This window comes from Pararge aegeria, chromosome 17 (genome assembly GCF_905163445.1).
Source record: "Pararge aegeria chromosome 17, ilParAegt1.1, whole genome shotgun sequence".
Classification (NCBI taxonomy): domain Eukaryota; kingdom Metazoa; phylum Arthropoda; class Insecta; order Lepidoptera; family Nymphalidae; genus Pararge; species Pararge aegeria.
In genome coordinates, this window is record NC_053196.1 from 5,342,976 (window position 1) to 5,364,265 (window position 21,290).

At 35.7% G+C, this 21,290-nt stretch overlaps 3 protein-coding genes across 3 annotated transcripts; 2 read left to right on the top strand and 1 right to left on the bottom strand.

Moving 5' to 3' along the window:
* The first annotated feature begins 207 nt into the window (after nucleotides 1-207).
* On the top strand, nucleotides 208-4,311 carry LOC120631210 (transcription factor A, mitochondrial). Its single transcript, XM_039900688.1, has 5 exons — nucleotides 208-379; nucleotides 630-840; nucleotides 2,209-2,367; nucleotides 2,803-2,996; nucleotides 3,641-4,311. Exons 1-5 carry the CDS (start codon nucleotides 306-308, stop codon nucleotides 3,750-3,752), a joined length of 750 nt encoding a protein of 249 aa, XP_039756622.1. The 5' UTR covers nucleotides 208-305; the 3' UTR covers nucleotides 3,753-4,311.
* Nucleotides 4,312-7,045: 2,734 nt separating this feature from the next.
* Nucleotides 7,046-8,273, bottom strand: LOC120631141. The gene is made up of 2 exons (XM_039900589.1): nucleotides 8,118-8,273; nucleotides 7,046-8,034 (listed from the first exon to the last, which is right to left on the bottom strand). The coding sequence occupies exons 1-2, from the start codon at nucleotides 8,227-8,229 to the stop codon at nucleotides 7,430-7,432; spliced, it is 717 nt and encodes a 238-aa protein (XP_039756523.1). The 5' UTR covers nucleotides 8,230-8,273; the 3' UTR covers nucleotides 7,046-7,429.
* Nucleotides 8,274-8,829: 556 nt separating this feature from the next.
* On the top strand, nucleotides 8,830-20,928 carry LOC120630982 (chromatin assembly factor 1 p55 subunit). The gene is made up of 10 exons (XM_039900363.1): nucleotides 8,830-8,958; nucleotides 9,109-9,286; nucleotides 9,566-9,681; nucleotides 14,654-14,858; nucleotides 15,607-15,681; nucleotides 16,318-16,500; nucleotides 17,281-17,398; nucleotides 18,243-18,373; nucleotides 19,311-19,488; nucleotides 20,530-20,928. The coding sequence occupies exons 1-10, from the start codon at nucleotides 8,937-8,939 to the stop codon at nucleotides 20,620-20,622; spliced, it is 1,299 nt and encodes a 432-aa protein (XP_039756297.1). The 5' UTR covers nucleotides 8,830-8,936; the 3' UTR covers nucleotides 20,623-20,928.
* Nucleotides 20,929-21,290: the final 362 nt, after the last annotated feature.

The window sequence follows — 21,290 nt, forward strand, 5'->3', positions numbered from 1 at the left end:
AACAATTACGTTATCACCCTGCCGGACCGCCACTTGTAAGACACCAGCGCTCGTGAATGTACCAGAGACGTCGTCAAATCTATTTGGTTTACGAACGTATGTGCACATCAATGAAAATTTTAACACTATGTCAAAATGCCCTGATGCCCAAGCTTAATTTTAAGTCAGTAAAATAATTGAACTGTCAAAAGCTGTCAATTACTTTTGACGTTTTTAATTTTATAACAAAGTTGGTGCCGGGGAAGATTTCAATTTTAATGGAATTTAATTAATAAAAGGAATAAAGATAGTCTTCTGAAAAGAAAATGTCGCCAATAAACAATATTTTTCGGCTGAACAGCTGTTTAACAGGAAATTTTAAAAACATTCTACTAGGAAGGTAAGTTTTAGGTTATGACGCCCGCGTATGTTTATTTATGTGCCATAAACAGGTTAAAACTTTATTTAAAATCTACATTACATGAATTTGAACTTAAATAATCACCCATCTCTGTACGAAAATAAAACAAATGATTTGCTCAACTAAATCAATATTCAGTGCACTTTCTACTAATGGATTCCACGATTTTATTTTATTTATAACTGATAAAACAATAAAATAATACTTAGTTAAACCTATTTTATTGAAGGACGAATAGGCTTAGCCCAATACAAATATGTACATACACAAAAAAGTCGGCTGAAGAAAAACTTGGTATAGAAAAGCCAAAAAGGCCTTTGACACCATTTTTTAAGTTTATGACGCAGATGAGGCCTGCTCTACTAGCTAAGAACCCTGGAATTAGCTCTAAGGAAGCTATAGCATGGAGTTCTAAACATTGGCAACAATTAGACAGTGAGGTAAGTCCAACTTTTCTCTATTTCTTACTTACTACTTACAAGTTAAAAAATTACTGATTTTTTTAATGTGACAAACCATTTAGTATTCCCATCACCATGATCAACCCATTACTGGCCCACTTCATTGCACAAATTTCCTGTCTGAATAAGGAGGGTTTAGGCCATAGTGCACCACACTGGCCAAGTGTGGATTGATAGACTTCACACACCTTTTTTTAATGTTATGGAGAACTCTCAGGTATGCAGGTTTCCTCGCGATGTTTTCCTTCACCATTAAAGCATGTGATATTTAAAATTTCCGAAATTAAAAATGCACATAGCTCTGAAAAGTTAGAGGTGCATGCCAGAAATCAAATTTAGTTACCTAAAAGGAAGGCCAAAAAAGGCTCAAACCACTAGACTATCACTGCTTCCTTTTAGTCAGAATAATGGACCAAAATAACACATCTTTATCATTCATTATTACTTATCTATGTAATTGAGTAGTATGTAAGTTTATAATAGCATAAATATATATCACATATATCTATCATAGTATATATAAATTTATGTTGGTATTTGTGTAGTTAATATGTAAATGTAGTATATATGTTCATGTAAGTTTATATTACATTTCTTTTTTTTTGTTTTTTTTTGTAACTTACTTTATGCATCATCCATTTTCCACTCTTTTATCGGCTTCGTACGCTCAGGTTGCCTTTAAAAAATCACTTTTAGTGATAAGGCCGCCTTTGCACCCTAGCACTAAGTACTATTACTGTTTTCCTTGTATTTTCCTTTTTTTTTTTGTTGTGTTGCAATAAAGTTTTTCTATTCTATTTTTTCTATCTTTTTTCACTGTGAAGAACTACATAGATTATTACTAGTTTCTGTTCCCCCAACATCAATTAGCACTGTTTGTGACATTATATATATATCTGAACCAGTATTCACACAAACGAAGATGAAGACAGTCATCTAAACCAAACATATGACTAATTTAAAAAAATCAATATGTATAAAATTTATTAATTTCAAGAAGGCTTACTCTATAAGCATTTTTGAACCATCAAGTCTGTCTTTTTTATTATATACTGGGTTCTTAGATGAAATCATCAATGCCCTTTAACAGCTTGAGTACAGGCCTGGCTAAACAGGAAGGTTTGCCAGTAATAACCATGCTATGCAGACAGGTCGGTGATTGCAGTAGATGGTAATAGTAGCACAGATGAAGCTACTGCCTGCTCTCTGTTATATTTGTAGAAGGTGACCACTTAAATCAGATCTTCAGTCACCACACAGCATAGATAAAAAATGATCTGCATCAAAGAACCTTACATTGGTTATAAGCAGAGCACTGCACTAAAAATAGTGATATTTATATTCCAGACAAAGTTGCAAATGAATAAAGAATATGAAAAAGACATGGAGGACTACAAAAAGATAAAAGAAATATATATGTCATCACTCACTGATGACCAGAAAGAAGATATCAAACGTGTGAAAGAAGAGATGGGCGCTGCCAAAGAAAAACGAAAATTGAAAGCTGTAAGTGGTTTCCTTTTTTTTGATAAAAAGCGAAGCCTATTGTATGTAATACTAGTGTATGGCCATGGCCTAAGTATCCCAGCAGACATAGTTGTCTGCTGGGATACTTAGGCCATGGCCTGGTTACTCTATCAACAAAGATATGCCTCCAAGCGATTAAGAAATGTAGGATCATAGAAAACAATAGGCAAACGGCAGTAATTCAAAATAATTTAAGATGTTCATAACAAGTACGATGTCCGATTAATATTTTTATGAAATAATTATTTATAATTTCAATCAACAAATGAAACTTAAAAATAATCATATTTTTAATCTGTAGCTCACTCCCAATGAAACACAAACAGGTCTGTGATATCATCTGTGTGTAAAAAACTCTTTTGTCGAAGTTTTAAAAAGTATAATTATAACTAAATATATACAACATATTTTTAGGAATATAAAGAACTGGGTAGACCAAAGAAACCCATGTCTTCATATTTATTATTTACCCAATCAAGAAAAGATACTTTTAAAGGGAAACAACTGAAAGAATACCAAGAAACAGTCAAAACAGAATGGTTGAAACTGACTGAGACTGAACGTGTCAAGTATGAAAAACAGGCCCAAGAGCTTATGAATAAATACAAGTAAGTTAAATTACTGATAGCACAAACTATATTTTTTACAGAAAAACAAGAGAAGGATAAGTTTAAACTGCTGTCAGTCTGTCACTATCTGGTGTTATAAAAACCTACTACCCACCATTGGGTGACCACTGTGGATTTATAAGTGGGCAGCCATGGGTTCAATCTTGGCAGGGGAATTGGCTGGTCAATTAGGGAATTGTATAGTATACAGAATGAGGTTTAGTCTGGTATGGTGGAAGGCTTTAGATGTATCTAGTTACCCTGACAAAAATATGTTTTTTCAAGTGACTTAGCGGTTCCCTATGGTACACTAAAATACTGTTAAAATTTTCCAGTAAAATACTTATCGGATTTAGATTATTTGAATTTCAAAAATATGTATTTGATGAACTTCCTAAAGGTGTCACAATATATGTCCCACAAAATGTTCTGTGAACTTGATTGAATAGAAATGTAATAATAAAAATAATTAAGTAATTTAAAAAAACCAATTGGTGTCACACATACATAAATATATAATAATTAATAAATGTATTTCTTGTAAACTAATTTAAATGTGAAAATATCAAAAAAAGTAAGCTATCTGTGTAGGTTAACACTGGAAGTAATACAAATAAATTTAAAATGCATTATTTTGCTCACAGAAAAGAATTGGAGGTATGGGAGATGAAAATGATATCAATTGGACGATCAGATCTTGTCCAGCAAAAAACCTTGCGACTGAAAACACCTAAATCTGAGAAGAAATCACCATAGGAACTCGGGTGCTCTGGCTATGAAACTGACAAATTAAAACTTGAATTGAAAAATAAGGATAGTAAACTTAGTGTACAATATACAGATAAGGAGTCATGTAGTATGAATACTCCAACTGATTCCAAGCCATTTACTGCTAATAAAAGTAAGATACAAAGTCACTCCTTAGTGTCAGAAGAATGTCAGAGCACGGGTGAAAAGAAAATACCTGATAAAAGTCAGAATGAGTCTAAACAAAATGTAAAAATACCTTATAGAAATCAAAACGAGTCAAAAGAAACCTTACAAGAATTGAAAATATCTAAAAGAAATCAAAATGAGTGTAAAGAAAACTTACAAGATGTAAAATTAATTCATAAGGAGCAGAATATATTGAAAGATAACTCTCAAGATGTAAAAAGTAAGACAATAATGAGTAGTATTAAAAGCTTTTTTAAATTTTAGTTTTTTTTTTAGTTTCTAATATTATTTGTAATGCACTGTTGACATAGGTAATTCTTTTTAAGTACAAAGCATTTTCACTATGTATTTTGTGTTCATAAAACTGATACTTAATTATCATTTTTGTTTTATTTCTTTCAGTAGTATTCATCCTGTCAAAGTACAACATGGTATTAATAGAAAATAACCTGAATGATATCAGGTTTATTTTTGCCACATTACTTTTTCAAACTGCTAGTTAGAAAAAAGTTCAGTACATGCGACACCCCATTTACGAGTAGAGTAGAATTGCAGACTCAGACCATATGACGGCCGAGTGGCACAGTGGGCATCGACCCTGCTTTCTGAGTCCAAGGTCGTGGGTTCGATCCCCACAACTGGAAAATGTTTGTGTGATGAACATGAATGTTTTTCAGTGTCTGGGTGTTTATCTGTATATTATATGTGTATTATATTCATAAAAAAATATTCATCAGCTATCTATTACCCATAACACAAGCTACGCTTACTTTGGGGCTAGATGGTGATGTGTGTATTGTCGTAGAATATTTAATTATTTATTTATATTATTTTTTTTAGAAAAAATATAGTCTGTATCAATTCTGTTTTACATGTCTAAACTAAGCTACTTTGACAAGTCCAAAAGTAATGCTATCCTTTTCACAATGTCCTCATAGAAAAGGCCAGCACTATTTTTACACCTGTTGATTTCATTTAGTTATTTATACAACAGAACTAGCATCAATAATAACGGAATACAATAAAATGTACTTTATAAATGCGTAACGGCCATCACGCGTCTTAAATTATACATTATAATCATCAACCTATTATGGCCCACCACAGGAAACGGGTCTCCCTCTCTTAGTATGAAAAGGGTTTAAGCTGTAGTCCACAACACTAGTAAAGTGCGAATGGCATCGGACACACTTGAGAATATAGGGAGAACTCTCAAGCATTCAGGTTTCCTCACGACGTTTTCCTTTACCGTTAAGGCAAACCATATTTAAGTGCTAAAGTTAAAAACGCACATAACTCTGAAAGTAAGAGGTGCGTATCGAACTTTGTTCCCCGGAAAGGGAAGTCGAAGCCTTGTCACCACAAATTAAACATCACCTGCACTCTAATTATAGCATTATAATAGTACCTTACTAAAACCTTTTTTAGTTATTGCACAAATTCCATATAACCACTGACTTAACATGTTAGTATGGTAACATAAAACAAAGTATAGTAATTGACGCAAAAATAATGAAAAACTATTTGCTTTATGTGACATAACATAGAGCTCATATTCCAATGTTTGATTGATGTACCTATCTATATTATTGTTCGACACATCAAGTTTTTGCTAATAGGTATTAATTTATTCGCTCTCAATTCAATGAGTGAAAAATATTAAATTTTGCAGTTCAACTTCTGTGACTGCAAAATTGTTTTTTTTTGTGCTTGATATATCTATATTACTTTAATTTTGATATATTGATACAATTTAAATACGTTGTGATACGATTTTAATTAAGGCACTCCTGCAATGACTAATCACACAACTCGCCAGTTCGAGCCAGTTGTAATTTATTGATTCAAGAGTAGGATACAAATTTGCACGCAATATCATAACTGAGTTAGACTTCAAAAAACAATACTTTTTATTACAGCTCACAAATGGAGGTTGATGGATGTAATGAAACTCAAACAGGAACAACATTAGAGCCATTTTTTATTCAAAGTTTGTTAAAAAATATAATTATAATAAATCTTTATACCTATTTCATTTCATGATTTTACAACAAAAATTAAGCTGGTGTTATGTATGAATTTGCAATAAAATCAAATATGTTATGGACTTACAGAATATAAAAAAAAAAAAAGTAATTTATATTGATGAATTAGTTGGTTAGTTACACATAACAATAATAAATTATAAATACAAAAATCGATCTTTGGTTTGCTGCCAGCTTAATTATCTGTTGTAATTATTTTCAATATGAATTAAACATGATGATTAACACCAAAGACAGAAAGAGAGACAAGACAGCTTAGGAAAAGATAGCCATAAGAAATTTATAACATTATACTTTGAATATATGGGCCCATCTTGTCTCTTATTGCAGCACATCTACAATTAAAACCCACCCATAATAAATAACAAAGGTGATGTACATGTTCTAAAAACCATAACAGCTGTGTTATTCAGAGTCAATTTTTTTAGCAAAAGAAGCTACAAAGATCTCATAATTTAATATAATTCACTGAAAACACTTTCAGTCACAAACTGCCACAATACACACATTCAATACATGTTGTGATTTTAAGAGTCTATAGCAGGTGTAGACAGCTATACACCTAACAACTTTGTTAGGTCTAGATTAATGTACATATAAAGTACCCAGCTTACATTTTACAAATATAAATAAAAGCAACAACAAAATAATTATTATAGTAACAGATGAATTGTTTGAAACACCAAAATAGTTAAAGAATTTGTTGTTTTCTGTTGTTGAATTTGTTTGTTTGATTATTATTTGTGGCTCCAGAAACATCAATACCAATGATTTGATCAATCAACAATACCAATGTGGTAAATACTGATTGCCAACACTAGAGAGCATCACAACTGTGTGCAGAGACTTAAGTAGGTCCCTCATTTCTGCAGCCCGTAAAGTTAATTTCCTTGCCCCACACGTACCACAACTTGCTTGGCCTACCTCTGTATCACTATTCTCCATGCTGGTGTTAACAATACTTCAAATGGTCTATATGTATAACAAAATATTAGAAAATAATCCTAGCTGCAATACTCAACAGTGTAATGAACTTTTATTGGTATAGACATTCAAATGAAAGTAAAATTAGGATAAAAATATGTTTTTAATAAATTGTGAAAAAAGATTTTGATAAATGCAGAACGGAAAATTAGTCACTTATGTATGCTAATGGAAAACATTAGATCACAGCACTTATCATCATTACTAAAAAGAATAATATAGATAACATTTAGCTGGCTGACAGAGTAAACTTTAAATAGAATTTTTTACAAAATTATCTATTTCACTATGTACAAAACATACAAATTTAAAACTAGAATGGCAATATGTGACTAAAACTCACACTTGTCACATCTCACTTATGTATTAAAGGCACAAGCAATCAAAACATACATTCCCAATAACCCTAGCATGCTAAATTAGAAACTGCTCAGTCATTGAAATGCCCTTTAATAATTTCATAAACTACTAAACACTGTCTTCTATAGTTAGCAATAGAGATTGTAAACAAATGGTTGTAAAGAGATAGATGCACACATCTTGGAATAAATCACTAACATATTGTGTAATGGACATAATTTTCTGTGCCTTACTAGGGGACATTCCATTTAATAATAAAAGAACATTAGTAATATTCGAATTGTGCTGCTTTGGGAACAGGTAATTTTTTGTTGTGACATACAAGATAAGGGGTAGAAAAAAGTAGGCTCCCTGAAAGGTTATTAGGGAAAAATAATAGAGCAGTTGGAGAAAACATGACAACAACACTATGTCGTACTTGCAACTACTATAAATAGTCAACATTTCCCAATGTGTAGGTCCAGTCAGCTTTGATTCAGGTGTGGGCGCCGTAGAATTTTGAGAAATAAAAGGTTCATCGTTATGACTCGATATTGTGACATCTCCGTCACCTAAAGCGATACTTTCATGGTTTGTTGACAAGAAACTCTGTGGAGAATCTACACCAGCATTTATCACACCATTGTTCAGAAAATGTTCGATGACACTGCTACTCTCTTTTGGAACGGAATTGTCAACAAATTCGGTAGGTATTGGAGTGATATTGGAAGACTCTGAAAAGTGTGATGGTTATCTTTATTGAGTGATATTTATTATGAATAAATAATTACATGAAGTAGCATCTTAATATAAATACCTTTACATATTTCGTTAGCACTTTTCCCAGAAATTATTTGTAGTCTATTATGAGAATTCTCCAGTATTTTTCTTCTTCGTGCTTCTCGACGTGCTGATGCTGCCTCAGCCATATTAGCAATTTGACAGATATGAAATTGAAAATGACAACTTGAGAAGCGACAGACTGCCTTTGTTGCAAGTTTTTAAGAATTGAAGGTAGTTTTTGGAATATTATCTAAAAATTAACAATAAAAAAACTTTTTATAAACCTATTGTACATATATTGAAATCTCCAGTAGCCGTGCAAATATTTAAAAAAAGAGTGCGTGCTTAAGACCGTGCTAAGTTAAAAACAATAACTGAATGAATGAAATGTTTTTTTCATTATAGAATATTATTATTAGCACGATAAACCGCTTTCTTCACACACTAACCTCACAATATAAACCAAAAATTGGTAAAAAATAATTTTTATAGTTACTAATAATGACTGTTACATACAAAAATGAAATATTTACTGTTTTTTTTTACTCACTACAACTCTTACTTTAATATATTTTGGTTAAGATTTTTACTTGTTGACAATGCTGCCACTGATAATGTTTGAATTATTTATGATATTCGAACATTTTTTAATAACACTTTATTAACATTTTTGCGGTGCAAATAATATTTTTTCAATATAACATAACAGGCAGGCGTAAAAGAAATTTTCCATCTGGCAATACTAACGTAACGCTAGAAAAGGGTTGTTGTTTGGCGCCTTTACGGGGCCGGTTGGGTTTTTGTAATAAATTCACTTTAAATTTGCGAACTAAAGTTCGCAAATTACGTTAAAATGGGTGACAAAGGAGACGGCGGTAAAGTTATTTCTGTTTTTCCACATTCTAGTGAAGAATAACGCTCTAATGGACTGGTTCTTGACTGCTCGTTTTTTTGTTTTTTTTTTGGTTATCAGAAGAGATATTATCTTCTTTTACAGTCTATATTTGTGTCCTTTACTGTCACAGAAACCTTCGATGATGCGGTGGAAGAGAGAGTTATAAACGAAGAGTATAAAATATGGAAGAAGAATACACCATTCTTGTATGACCTGGTAATGACACATGCACTGGAATGGCCTTCTTTGACTGCTCAGTGGCTCCCCGATGTAACTAGACCCGAAGGAAAGGACTACTCTGTACACAGGTAAATAATATAAACATTTAAAATTTATCAAATTAGTGTGGTGATTGAGTAGCCCTGTAGCCTTTGTAGTGCTGGATCACTACTGACATAAGTTTATCGAATTATTTTTTGCATTCATGGGTGATATCACAACAAAGACTTGAGTATAAACTTAAATATCATCATCCCTCTTCGAAGATAAACTTTGCTTGCTAGTGTTGAGCGGAAACGTTTTAGAAAACCGACTTACTAATTTCAGAATAACTACTATTTGCTTACTTGTTTTCTGATTATTTGCAGACTTATTTTGGGCACACACACGTCAGATGAACAAAATCACCTTTTAATTGCCAGCGTTCAACTTCCAAATGAAGATGCACAGTTTGACGCCAGTCATTATGATAATGATAAGGGTGGTAAGTAACATTGACTTGTATATATATATTTTTTTAATATCTTGACAAATGCTTGGCTGCAATCTCACTGCTAAGTGATGATGAAGCCTAAGGATTGCCTAGAAGATTACTATTCACTCTTGATTTGAAGGTAGGTCAATGGAAGTTGGAAGAATATTCCATGTCTTTACAATGCATTTTAGAAAAAAGAAAATTATGAAAAGCTTTGTACATATCAACTATCTCAATTGTCCGCATTGAGAGAGCATGGGGAATTGTGGCTTTGTCTATACTTATCAGATGAGCTTTGCCATATAAAATTTTGTTTAGGCATTCATTATTATTTAGTTAGTTATACTTACAGCTAGCCAAAACATATACTAAGTCAGTTACAGATGTACATTACAAAAATATTAGTTAATTTGTCTGAATATAATTTAGGAACTTAGCTAAACTTATATCAAATATGTCAATTTGTTGGACCTGAGCAATCATATTATTAAGACACGAGAGAACTCTCATAGAGCAGGGAGCTGCAGATTATAGGTACACCATACTGCTCCAATGCTGGTTAGTGGTTATAACTTATAACATGTTAGTTATAATAATGAAGAACAATGCGGTAATGTGCTAGTATGACTTTGCACTGGTACTTTTACAGAATCCTTTTGATCCATAGTTGCTAACAATTAGACATACAAGTTGCCATCATTATCATCCCATGACTGGCCCACTAGAGGGAATGTGTCTACTCTTAGAATGAGAAGGGTTTGAGCAGTAGTCCATTACCTTGACCCATTGCAATTTGCTAGAATTCACAAACTCTTGAGATCATTATGGAGAAGGCTCTAAAGCTTCCTCACAACGCTTCTTCTTCTTCTTCTTCTGTTCCTGGGCCTTTTCCGCACTTGGTTGGTCTGGGACCGTCCGTTGTACGTATGGCCACTGATGCGGCTCCCCGCTGGATCACTCCAGCCAGCCGAGCTCGCTCCAAAAGCTTAGCAGGCCGCCCAGGTCGCCGAGTGCTTCATGGAGTGTTGCTGAGGAGCCAATGTGTGCTGCGCGTTGTTCTGCTACTCCGTTGCATTGGAGTATTACGTGTATCGGTGTTTCCTCCGCCTCCATGCATGCTCTGCAGAGAGGGCTGTCAGTTATACCTAAAATGGAAAGGTGTTTGTTTAGTGGGCAGTGCCCTGTTATCATACCTACAACTGTCCTTAGTTTAGGTCGATTCAGTTGCAGTAATTTTGTTGTTAGTCGTGGGTTGAGAACTGGTACGGCCTCCTTCGTGTGTTTGCACTCTTTTGTTTTAGACCATAGTACCGAGTGTGATGCTTGCGTCTGGTTGTGGAGCCATGTTTTGTATTCAGTGAAGGGTATGGGTATGATGGGTTCCGGTCCAGCTACCCTTAGTGATGCTGCCTGACGCGCTAATTCGTCGGCTGCGTCGTTTCCTCTGTTTCCGTTGTGACCTCGTATCCATTTTAGGGTTACTCTGTTGGATTTTGATAGGGCTTGTAGGTTCTTGTGACAGTCAAGTATGAGTTTTGATGTTGTTGTGTGTTTGGTTAAGGCTTTTAGTACAGCTTGACTGTCACTGTTTATGTTGATGCTGAAGCCTTTTACCTTTCTGTTTAGCATGGCTATGACTGCTGTTGTTATGCCCACGCACTCCGCTTGGAAGACGGAGTTGTTCTTACCAAGCGGCTGGGCAATGTTTATGTTAAGCTCCGGGCAGTATATCCCCGCTCCAGTGCCTGAGTTTGTCTTTGATCCGTCGGTGTAGACCTCTATTACGACGGTTTACAAAGCTGACGCTTTGTCTGTTTTTCCTCCTTCAGCGGCTACTTTATAGTGCCTGTCTAGCACATAGTGTTTCCGCGTCTTGTCACATATCCAGTCTAGTTGTGGGCATTTATTAATTTCTTTTGATAGTATCCTTGTATGTCCTATGTTTGTATCCTTCCACAGCCCGTAAGCCCTCAGTCTAAGGGCTGCAAGTGTGGCTTCCTCTTTGATGTGTAGGTGTAGTGGTGGTATGCATAATATAGCTTCCAGCGCAGTGGTTGGTGTTGTGCTCATGCAGCCTGTGATAGCTAGGCACGCTTGACGTTGGAATTTTTGTAGTTCTAGTTGGGTTGTCGCAAGGAGTGTTCTCGGCCACCATATCAGTGAGGCGTAGTTTAGTGAGCTCCTGACGACTGCTAAGTACAACCATTTCATGATGTATGGTTTAAGCCCCCAGGTTTTTCCTGCCATGCGTTTGCATTGGCTGAGGATGATCGTTGATTTTTGGATTTTTGTATCTATATGTGTCTTCCAGCTTAGTTTGGAGTCCATCGTTACTCCGAGGTACTTTACCTCGGTTGATAGTTTTAGGCTTGTTTTAAACAGTGTTGGTGTTTTTGGAAATTGTGGTTTCCTTTTGTTGGTAAATAATACGAGTTCTGTCTTTTTCGGGTTAACCGTAAGTTCATTTTCCCTGCACCACTGTTCTAGCAGTTTCAGTGCGTTTTGCATTATTGAATTCAGGGTGTTTTCTTGCTTTCCACTTATGAGGATGGTGATGTCATCGGCATATCCTATGGTGAGGAAACCGTTTTTGTTCATTTTTGTTATTAGGTCGTCAACTACCAGGTTCCATAGGATGGGGGAAAGGACCCCTCCTTGTGGGCACCCTTTAGCTACAATACCCTTGGTTGTTCCATTAAAGTCCAGTTGGATGACCCTAAATTCTAGTAGGGCTCTAATCCAAGCTCTTAGTGTGTCCGGTACTTTATGTCTCGCAAGAGCTAAGTCTATGCTCTTGAATGTTGTTTTGTCGAAAGCTCCTTCTATGTCTATAAAAGCCCCGAGAGTCGAGAGTTTGTTTTCCAGGTCGTGTTCTATTTTGCTTACAACAGAGTGCAGAGCTGTTTCTGTTGATTTACCCGTGCAGTAAGCGTGTTGATTTTGGTTTATAGGTATGTGCTTCAGGGTTCCGTCCCGGAGGTATCTATCTCCGAGTCTTTCTAGGGTTTTTAGTAGAAAAGATGTTAGGCTAATAGGTCTGAATGATTTGGGTTGTGTGTAGTCGCTTTTACCTGGTTTGGGTAAGAATACTACTTTTACCTCCCTCCATGTTAGCGGTATGTATCTATGTGCTAAGCATGCTCTAAAGATTTCTGCTAGCCATGGTATGAGTTGTTCTTTGCCCCATTGTAGGAGGGCGGGGAAAATGTGATCTGTACCTGCAGATTTGAAAGGGTGAAAGGATTCGATAGCCCAACGGACCCTTTCATATGTCACAATGTTGTTTGCTATTTCCCAGTCTGCTTTTGTTGGTGTCGTGTTGTTTTCTTCCCACACTGGTTTGTCGACAATCTTACAGCCTGGGAAGTGGGTTTCGATAAGTGTCTCACTCACTTCTTTGTCGTTTTTAGTGTAGTTCCCGTCTTGTTTCTTTAAAGATCCGATGGTGCGGATATTGTCCCTTGACAGGATTTTCCTTATGCGGTTTGCATTATCGTAGTTTTCTATGCTCGTGCAGAAATGTTGCCAGGATTTGACAGTTTTCTGTTGCACAAGTTTTTTGTATTGAGATTGAGCCTCTTTGAACTTGTCCCAATCTGCGTCTTTCCTGGTGTTCTTTGCTCTGTTGAAAAGGTGCCTTAACCTTTGTCTTTTTCTCTCCAGGTCGGGGCCCCACCAACTGTGTTTTGGTGCATGTTTTGTTTTTTGTATTCTTAGTGGGCATGCTTTTTCGTAGCATGTTGTTATGTGTTTTGTTATTTGTTCTACATTTTGGTCTATTTGCATCGTTCCCTTTATTTCACAACGCTTACCTTCACCATTAAAATTAAGTGATAAACAACACATTGTACATATTAAACAGTTTATACAGTACATTAATTAATGTCTCAGAGACTTAGCTTAGCAACCAAAACGCTAATAGTTTTTGAGTAAACAACTACCGAAGTTTTAACTCAAAGAAATCAGATACAGGAAAAATATGCGAAATCAAAATCAAGCAACCCCTGTTATTTATTAAAATTAATCTTTAGGGAAATCATATATATATTATATAAGTATAAATAAATAAATAAATAAATAAATAAATATACTACGACAATACACACATCGCCACCTAGCCCCAAAGTAAGCGTAGCTTGTGTTATGGGTACTAAGATGACTGATAAATATTTTTATGAATTATATATACATGAATACTTAGAAAATACATATAAACACCCAGACACTGAAAAACACTTAATACTCATCACACAAACATTTTCCGGTTGTGGGAATCGAACCCACGGCCTTGGACTCATAAAGCAGGGTCGCTGCCCACTGCGCCAGTCGGCCGTCAAAAGTATATTATAAGTGGTTCTTTTTTGTTTCAAATTTAATTTTATCTTTACTTTTTGCTTAATTTAATTCCAAGTTCTGTACACATACTTTGAGATGTAGCTTAGAACAAAACTTGTTGTTACTTATATTTAGATCTACTTTTTGTTATTACCTGTTTTGTGTACCTAATAACAACAGATTTGTCAGTATAGGCACAGTCATAGGCCGACTAGACGCGCGCGAATTGCAGCACAGCTATAACACAATAGAATGTATTAAATTAGTTTGTATCAAAAAATAAATGTGCTTCTTTATTTAATATATATAAAGGGTGGTTCCTTATGAAATATACTTATGCTCTCAACAATATTCTGTAATTAGGTTACACATTGTATATATAAAAAAAATGTAGACTAGCTTTTTGTGACAGAACTTGACAGAGGAAATACTACCACCATTCTTATTTCTGACACCTGGTCTGAAGGGCCACATCCTGCTAGTGTAGTAACAAGCATATAAAAGCATAAGGTTTAACACCTAAGCCTCAGCGGGATGTGTTCATTGCATGCAGGCGGGGGTTTACAACAATGACGTGGGCCATGTCTGGTCCGTCAATTACTAAATAACTAAAAAATTAATAATGTTTGAATGTCATTCTTTGTAGAATTTGGCGGTTTCGGCTCTGTTTCGGGCAAAATAGACATAGAGATAAAAATAAATCACGAGGGTGAAGTGAACCGAGCGCGCTACATGCCTCAAAACCCGTGCGTTATCGCCACCAAGACACCCTCCTCCGATGTGCTTGTGTTTGATTACACTAAGCATCCTTCCAAGCCGGAACCCTCTGGCGAATGCACTCCTGATCTCAGGTAATAAAGATTTTTTTTTTATTCTCTCATAACATTTTCTCTTACATAAAGTTTTATTTATTCCATCTAAATTTACACAAAATGTTTCAATCCTTACAAACTACTTGTGTTAGTAATTGGTTATTTGGATTTTCAATAAATTCCAAGTTAGTGTTAGTATGTTAGTCCTTATGTTAGATGGATCCCATTGGATAGGTGAAATCCTCCTCCATATCTTTCAACTCCTCCAGCTCGAGGGAAGCCGGTTGCTTAGGTCCAAGCAACCAACAACCTCAATCAGATGAGATTCGTAATGAATTTATGCTCTCCATGCTCAGTCCACCTGCACTGACGCGTTCTTACTGTATAACATGTAATATTCTACTGCTGATTGATTTATATTTAAATAGCTTAAATAGCATAGATTCTGTCTCTTGTTAAAGCTCTAATCAATACGAGCCTTTGAAAGTAGATTGCAACAATATTGTACATTTAGAGAAATCACTTTTGTTAAAAAGAGTAAACTGGTGTCCATGATAAAATTAAAATTGTATTACCTATAGTTTAATCATAGCCGTAGGTAGAGCTAGAGCTTTCTGTGGCAGAGCTTACTTGCTTATTTTTGCCACCAAGCAGAAGTATTGTTGTGCCGGTCTAAATGGTGAGGTTGCTGGTGTAATTACAGTCATTTCTTTTTCACTTCAGGGTGATGAACACATAGTGGTACTAGGAAAGTCATTTGATTATCATGTTTTATATTTTGTTACAGATTGCGTGGACACCAAAAAGAAGGTTATGGCTTATCGTGGAACCCTAATCTGAATGGCTATCTTCTGTCAGCTAGGTAAGGCATAAGTTTTACGTCTTGATGTGAGTTTTTCTTATTACCCTCAATAAAATATATACTGTATCTGTGATGTGTTTGTAATTATATTGTGATGTTAAGTGATGAACTGATTTTGGTTCTGTTTCTGCATTACATACAGGTTTCATCACATCCTCTATTGATTGATTGTTGTTTTTGTCCCACCTGTTTTGATGTTGTATATGATAGTTCCTGGCAATTTTTTTTACTTTGATATGTTAGTTTACCCCATATAAACTAGCGTTCTCAAACAACAGCAACATGGGCTCGCAAAAACATTTTTTAAATCCGGCTGGAAGCATCAGAGAATAGCATGTTCAAACTAGTTTTGTAGTTTGAGGAGTGGCAATGGGCGGGGCACATGGCTCGGGAACCGATGGCCGTTGGGCTCCTAAAGTGCTGTAGTGGTGATTCCGCACCGGTAAACGCAGCGTAGGTCGGAGCCCAATGAGGAAAACAGACTACTCGTCAAATGGTCAAGAGTCGCTGGAAACAAGCTGTCCAGTATCGTAGATTCCATACAAAAGACCAATCAATCGGCTGAATTAGTCTTAGTATCCTCACAAATACATATATCAAACTTTAATATGTTAAATGATTGCATTTTTTTTACAGTGACGATCACACAATCTGCCTATGGGACATCAACGCTACTCCCAAAGAAGGTCGTGTGATCGAAGCCAAGTCGGTATTCACGGGCCATACCGCTGTTGTGGAGGATGTGGCTTGGCATTTACTGCACGAATCCCTGTTCGGATCCGTTGCTGATGATCAGAAACTGATGATTTGGGATACTAGGTAACCTGCCACTTCATTACTAATTCTTAAGAGCCCTTTTTGTTTTAAAATTTACAGATTCTATATTAACAGAGTAAATCTGTCAATTTTTGTTATCACATTCATAGTCATCATCATAGGTCTTATAGGAGACTTAGATCCACCACGCTGCTTCAATGCGGGTTGGTGGTCATTAACAACTATTATAATATTTAAGTGACAGTAACCGGGACCGACGGCTTTACTTACGTCCTCTCCAAGACACTAACACATTTTCTAACTACGGCCTGGTACCAAAAATTCTTTAACACAATACTCCTACGACTGACATGACACTGACGGTGACATCCTTCAACCACGTCGCGGGTCTACCAACGTTTACCGGTGGGAGATCGCCATTCCAGCCCCTTGGGTCCCCAACTTCCATCGGTTCTCCAAATACAATGAACAACTTCTTAAAATAACTTATGTATAGGAATATGTGTGAAATGTTTACAATGGCTTTTTACACTGCAATACATACATTTAAATTTTCCTATGCTCGCATCGAGCTCGAATCGCAGCACACACCTCTTAACTTTTCTTAGTTAAGTGATTAAAATATCACTAGCTTCAACGGTGAAGGAAAACATAGTGAGGAAACCTGCATGCCTGAGAGTTCTACATGTACTCAAAGGTGTGTGGAGTTCACCAATATTGTAATGGGTTGATGTGATGATGAAGATGATGATGCAATGTGACATTTGACTGACGCTTCCATCCACTTTGAATAACGATGTTAAGACTGGTGTTTGTTTTTAGGTGTAACAATACATCAAAGCCGTCGCACACAGTAGACGCCCACACTGCCGAGGTCAACTGCCTCAGCTTCAATCCTTACTCTGAATTCATTCTGGCCACTGGCAGTGCTGACAAAACGGTGAGTGTATGTATGGAATGTGATTTATGAACTAGGAATAAAAAAAGTGAAAAAAGTCAATAACAAAAAGTGAAATTTGATCTCCTCAACACAACAAAATAGCATGAAGTTGGAAAATAAAAGTTTTATAAGATAGCCTTGATGATAAACTGACTCTTCTATTTTTGTAAGGTTTCATATTTTATGCCTAAAAAAGACGACTGAAAAATCGACCAGAAATGCGATATTGTCGCTTAATTATAAGAGATATGAACATCGCTTTGTGTTCTTTTTTAAAATGTATTACCATTTAGATATAGTACTATTTCTAAATGCACAGATCGCGAATGTTTTTTCTTCTGGTTTGTTTTACAAATACCATTAAAATTCAGCCTTTATTACTGAAATACAAAAGTTCATTTATCTCAAGTAAGCCTAATTGGTACTTTTAAAACGTCAAGTCATTCTATTTTTATTGATTTTACCACCGGTTCGAAAGGCAGATTCTATCAAGAAGATCCGGCCAGAAACTCTTTTTCAACACCATTTTATATTTTAATATCTTTATAATTTTTCTATCTTGTGAAAGATGAGAGCGGAGCGGACTGCTTCCAAGCAGACTTGCCTTTAAGAAATCCATCAATTTTATATAACCACGATTTATTATATGTGCTTTTTTAAAACTTATGCATTTGTAGATCCTTAAGGAAACATATACTCAATCCCACAAATGACTTCGTCAATATCTTTGCCGTGCTATTATTATGTGATGTTTATAAATTTATGGTCAGAAAAGTTTATAAATTTATGGTCTGTGAAGTTTATCAATTTATGGTCAGTGAAGTTTGTATGCACTTGTCACCAGGTGGCGCTTTGGGACCTGCGTAACTTGAAGCTCAAACTGCACTCGTTCGAGTCGCATAAGGACGAGATCTTCCAGGTGCAGTGGTCACCGCACAACGAGACCATCCTCGCCAGCAGCGGAACAGACAGACGGTATGTGCCAAATGTGTTTATGTGATCTTGGGGTTACTTTGTATAGCTCAAAGCAATATTATTTTAATATTGTATTAGAAGCGGTGAACGCGTGTTTATGAATGTTGTATTTTTATTCCACTACAAATTAGGCCTTGACTGCAATTGGTAACATGTGATGGTGCAGTCTAAGATAGTCTTGGGCCTAACCAACCAGAGAACGCTCAATTTAGTTAATAATCCAAGGATGAACTAGTTCGCTCTAGTTCATTTGTTGTTATGATTTCATATGATTTGATAAAATTTTAACCATGGGGATGTGAAGTTGTTTAGTATCGATATCGAAATATCAAGGCGCGCACAGAGTAAATGACTCGGTTGGTCTCAAAGCGCCACTGTCTAGTAAAGTGGACGCTAAAAGAAATATATAAAAAAATAAGAGCAGGATTTTCAATGAACTAGTTCGCATCGTTCACCTAAAGGAGCGATCTTCTCACTTAGGTCGTTCGCGAACTACCCAAGACTAGAATAAGTTGGTAACGGGCTAGCCTGTTAGGGGCGTGTGGCAGCCATGTTAAGGTTTTCCATTAAAATGAAAGTTGGTGTAAAATTTATGAAAAATAGGTAAGTGTAGGTAAAAACACTAAAAAAAAATATAAAATTACTAAAGAGCAATTTGTCATCACCTGTTTCAAACGTATCTCATTGTAATATGGACCTTTGAAAAAGTAGATCGAAACGGCAATGTTTTCTACTAGATGGCGCTACAGTCGCTATAAGACTGATGTAAGAGTAAATACAAATTTTGGCATCAAAAGTAGGAGAGCTTAAATGGTTAAAGCGCCCAGGCCGCGATTGCTAGAGAGTTGCAGGTTCAAATCCTGTCAGTTACGAAAAACATTTATATGCATTTTAAATTTATAAAAAAACTTAACTTGACTTAACTTTTCTTTGTTAGGTTACACGTTTGGGACCTGTCGAAGATTGGTGAAGAACAAACCGCGGAGGATGCTGAAGATGGCCCTCCAGAGCTGTTGTTCATCCATGGAGGTCACACAGCCAAGATATCCGACTTCTCCTGGAACCCAAACGAGCCATGGGTTATCTGCTCCGTCTCCGAGGACAATATTATGCAGGTAAGCTTCATAAACAATAAATAAAGGGTAATAAAAAATCAACCTTAATCACCGCGTATTAAATTCGTGTATGCTGTAAAACCTCTTGGCATTTTTAATTTTATCACATTTCATCATCTGAACCATGACCGCGTTCAGCTTCCGAAAAGTAAATATTATCCATACAAACTGCTGTGCTGTCCTACATAATGAACATAGCCTCAAGTATTCAAAATTGGATGCAAAAACTGTTTTTGAAGACTAGCGACTAGGATTAGCGCATTCAATCAAATAAATAAACTGCTACGATTTCCAAGAAAATAAAAACCACACTTAATTGCAGCTAAAAATTCAATTATTTTCTTATATGCTTCTGTCATATTGCCATATGTTTTGCCATGCAAATGTGGCATAGCCATAAAAGGTAATTTTTTTCTAAAAGGATATTTTATTATTCTATTCTTATTAATGAGCCTCGCTGGAACAGTGGTGAGCGTTGTGTTCTCATAAGTGGCAGGTTCCGATTTTGATCCCCGGCAGACACAATTAGGGAATCTATAATTCTGGAATTTTCTTTTCTCTGTTCTTATGGACCTGGCTAGTTACCACCCTAATGAGAAAAACGTTCCGCCAAAAGATTTAGCTTTTCTGTACCGCGTATAAACCTACTAGGGGTATGGGTTTTAATATAATTCCTATACCCCTAGCACGTTATCTTGCATAATCAGGTTCCACCTGTATACAGAGAAAACTTTTATCCCCCGATTATGACCACTCACAAGGGATAAAATTTACTTGTGCACCCGGCAAAGTATGGCAACAGGTAAATAGAGAAGTTTACCCCGTTTACGCGTAGTTTTATTCTGTGGATATAATTATAAATTATAAAATATTTGAATCCTTGAAGAGTGGATAAATCTGTAAGAGAGAAGACATTTTGTCCTTGTTGAGAAAATGTCTCCGGCTCATGCTAGCCTATTAGGTGAGATTGCTGCCAAGTACTAACTTGTAGTGGAATGAAATAAAATGAAATGTATTAAGGTTTGCTGTTTATTTTGTCAGGTATGGCAAATGGCAGAGAACATCTACAACGATGAAGAGCCGGAAACGCCGGCTTCAGAGTTGGAGTCAGGCGTCAACGTCAACCACGGTTAGGCCTCCGCCCCCGGGCCCGCGACGGAGCCCCACGCACGATAGTTATACTACAATACGGTGCTCTGGCAAGAATAAACATTGTTTTAAAACACGTTACTTTTTGTTGCATGTTATAGTAGACTTCTCAAACATATTATGTTGTTGTAAAACATAACAACAATTTTAAACATTGTTGCAAAGTGTAACACTGCTGTTTCGCAACATTGTTTAACTTCTGTGAGCACCTTACGGATGTTACGACGGTCCCTATTTGGAGTTAAGATAAGTGCAAAATTATTTAAACCAAATAAAAGCTCATGAAGTTATCATCTTTCTTTTGAATCTTTAAAAATGTTTCTTGACCAAAATATACTTTTAAAAGTAAAAGCTTAAAAACAACTTATTGATTACAAATGATCATAATTTTTGTGGCGGAATCCTTCTCCTGTCTGACTATTATAATAACTATATGACTAAAGTCAAAGTCAAAAATATCTTTATTCAAGTAGGCGCCATAGGTGGAAATGAGAATTACACGGTGGTGAGATGAGGGCGATAACCACATTCGTAAACTTAAAACTAAAGTTATGAGGTTTCCAAACGCGTCCTGGTCTAAGAATAAGCCCACAACAAACTTAGCCGGGTGTTTTTTTTTGTTATCACCATCTCACATTGTCATTTAAAATTAT

Excerpts from the sequence above, each read along its gene's own strand:
- LOC120631210 (XM_039900688.1), top strand. The coding sequence starts at position 306 with ATGTCGCCAATAAACAATATTTTTCGGCTGAACAGCTGTTTAACAGGA. Across the intron at positions 2,368-2,802 it reads AAAAACGAAAATTGAAAGCT|GAATATAAAGAACTGGGTAG; the intron begins GTAAGTGGTTTC and ends ACATATTTTTAG. Across the intron at positions 2,997-3,640 it reads GAGCTTATGAATAAATACAA|AAAAGAATTGGAGGTATGGG; the intron begins GTAAGTTAAATT and ends TTTTGCTCACAG.
- LOC120631141 (XM_039900589.1), bottom strand. The coding sequence starts at position 8,229 with ATGGCTGAGGCAGCATCAGCACGTCGAGAAGCACGAAGAAGAAAAATA. Across the intron at positions 8,035-8,117 it reads TGCTAACGAAATATGTAAAG|AGTCTTCCAATATCACTCCA; the intron begins GTATTTATATTA and ends CACACTTTTCAG.
- LOC120630982 (XM_039900363.1), top strand. The coding sequence starts at position 8,937 with ATGGGTGACAAAGGAGACGGCG. Across the intron at positions 9,287-9,565 it reads AAGGACTACTCTGTACACAG|ACTTATTTTGGGCACACACA; the intron begins GTAAATAATATA and ends GATTATTTGCAG. Across the intron at positions 14,859-15,606 it reads GAATGCACTCCTGATCTCAG|ATTGCGTGGACACCAAAAAG; the intron begins GTAATAAAGATT and ends ATTTTGTTACAG.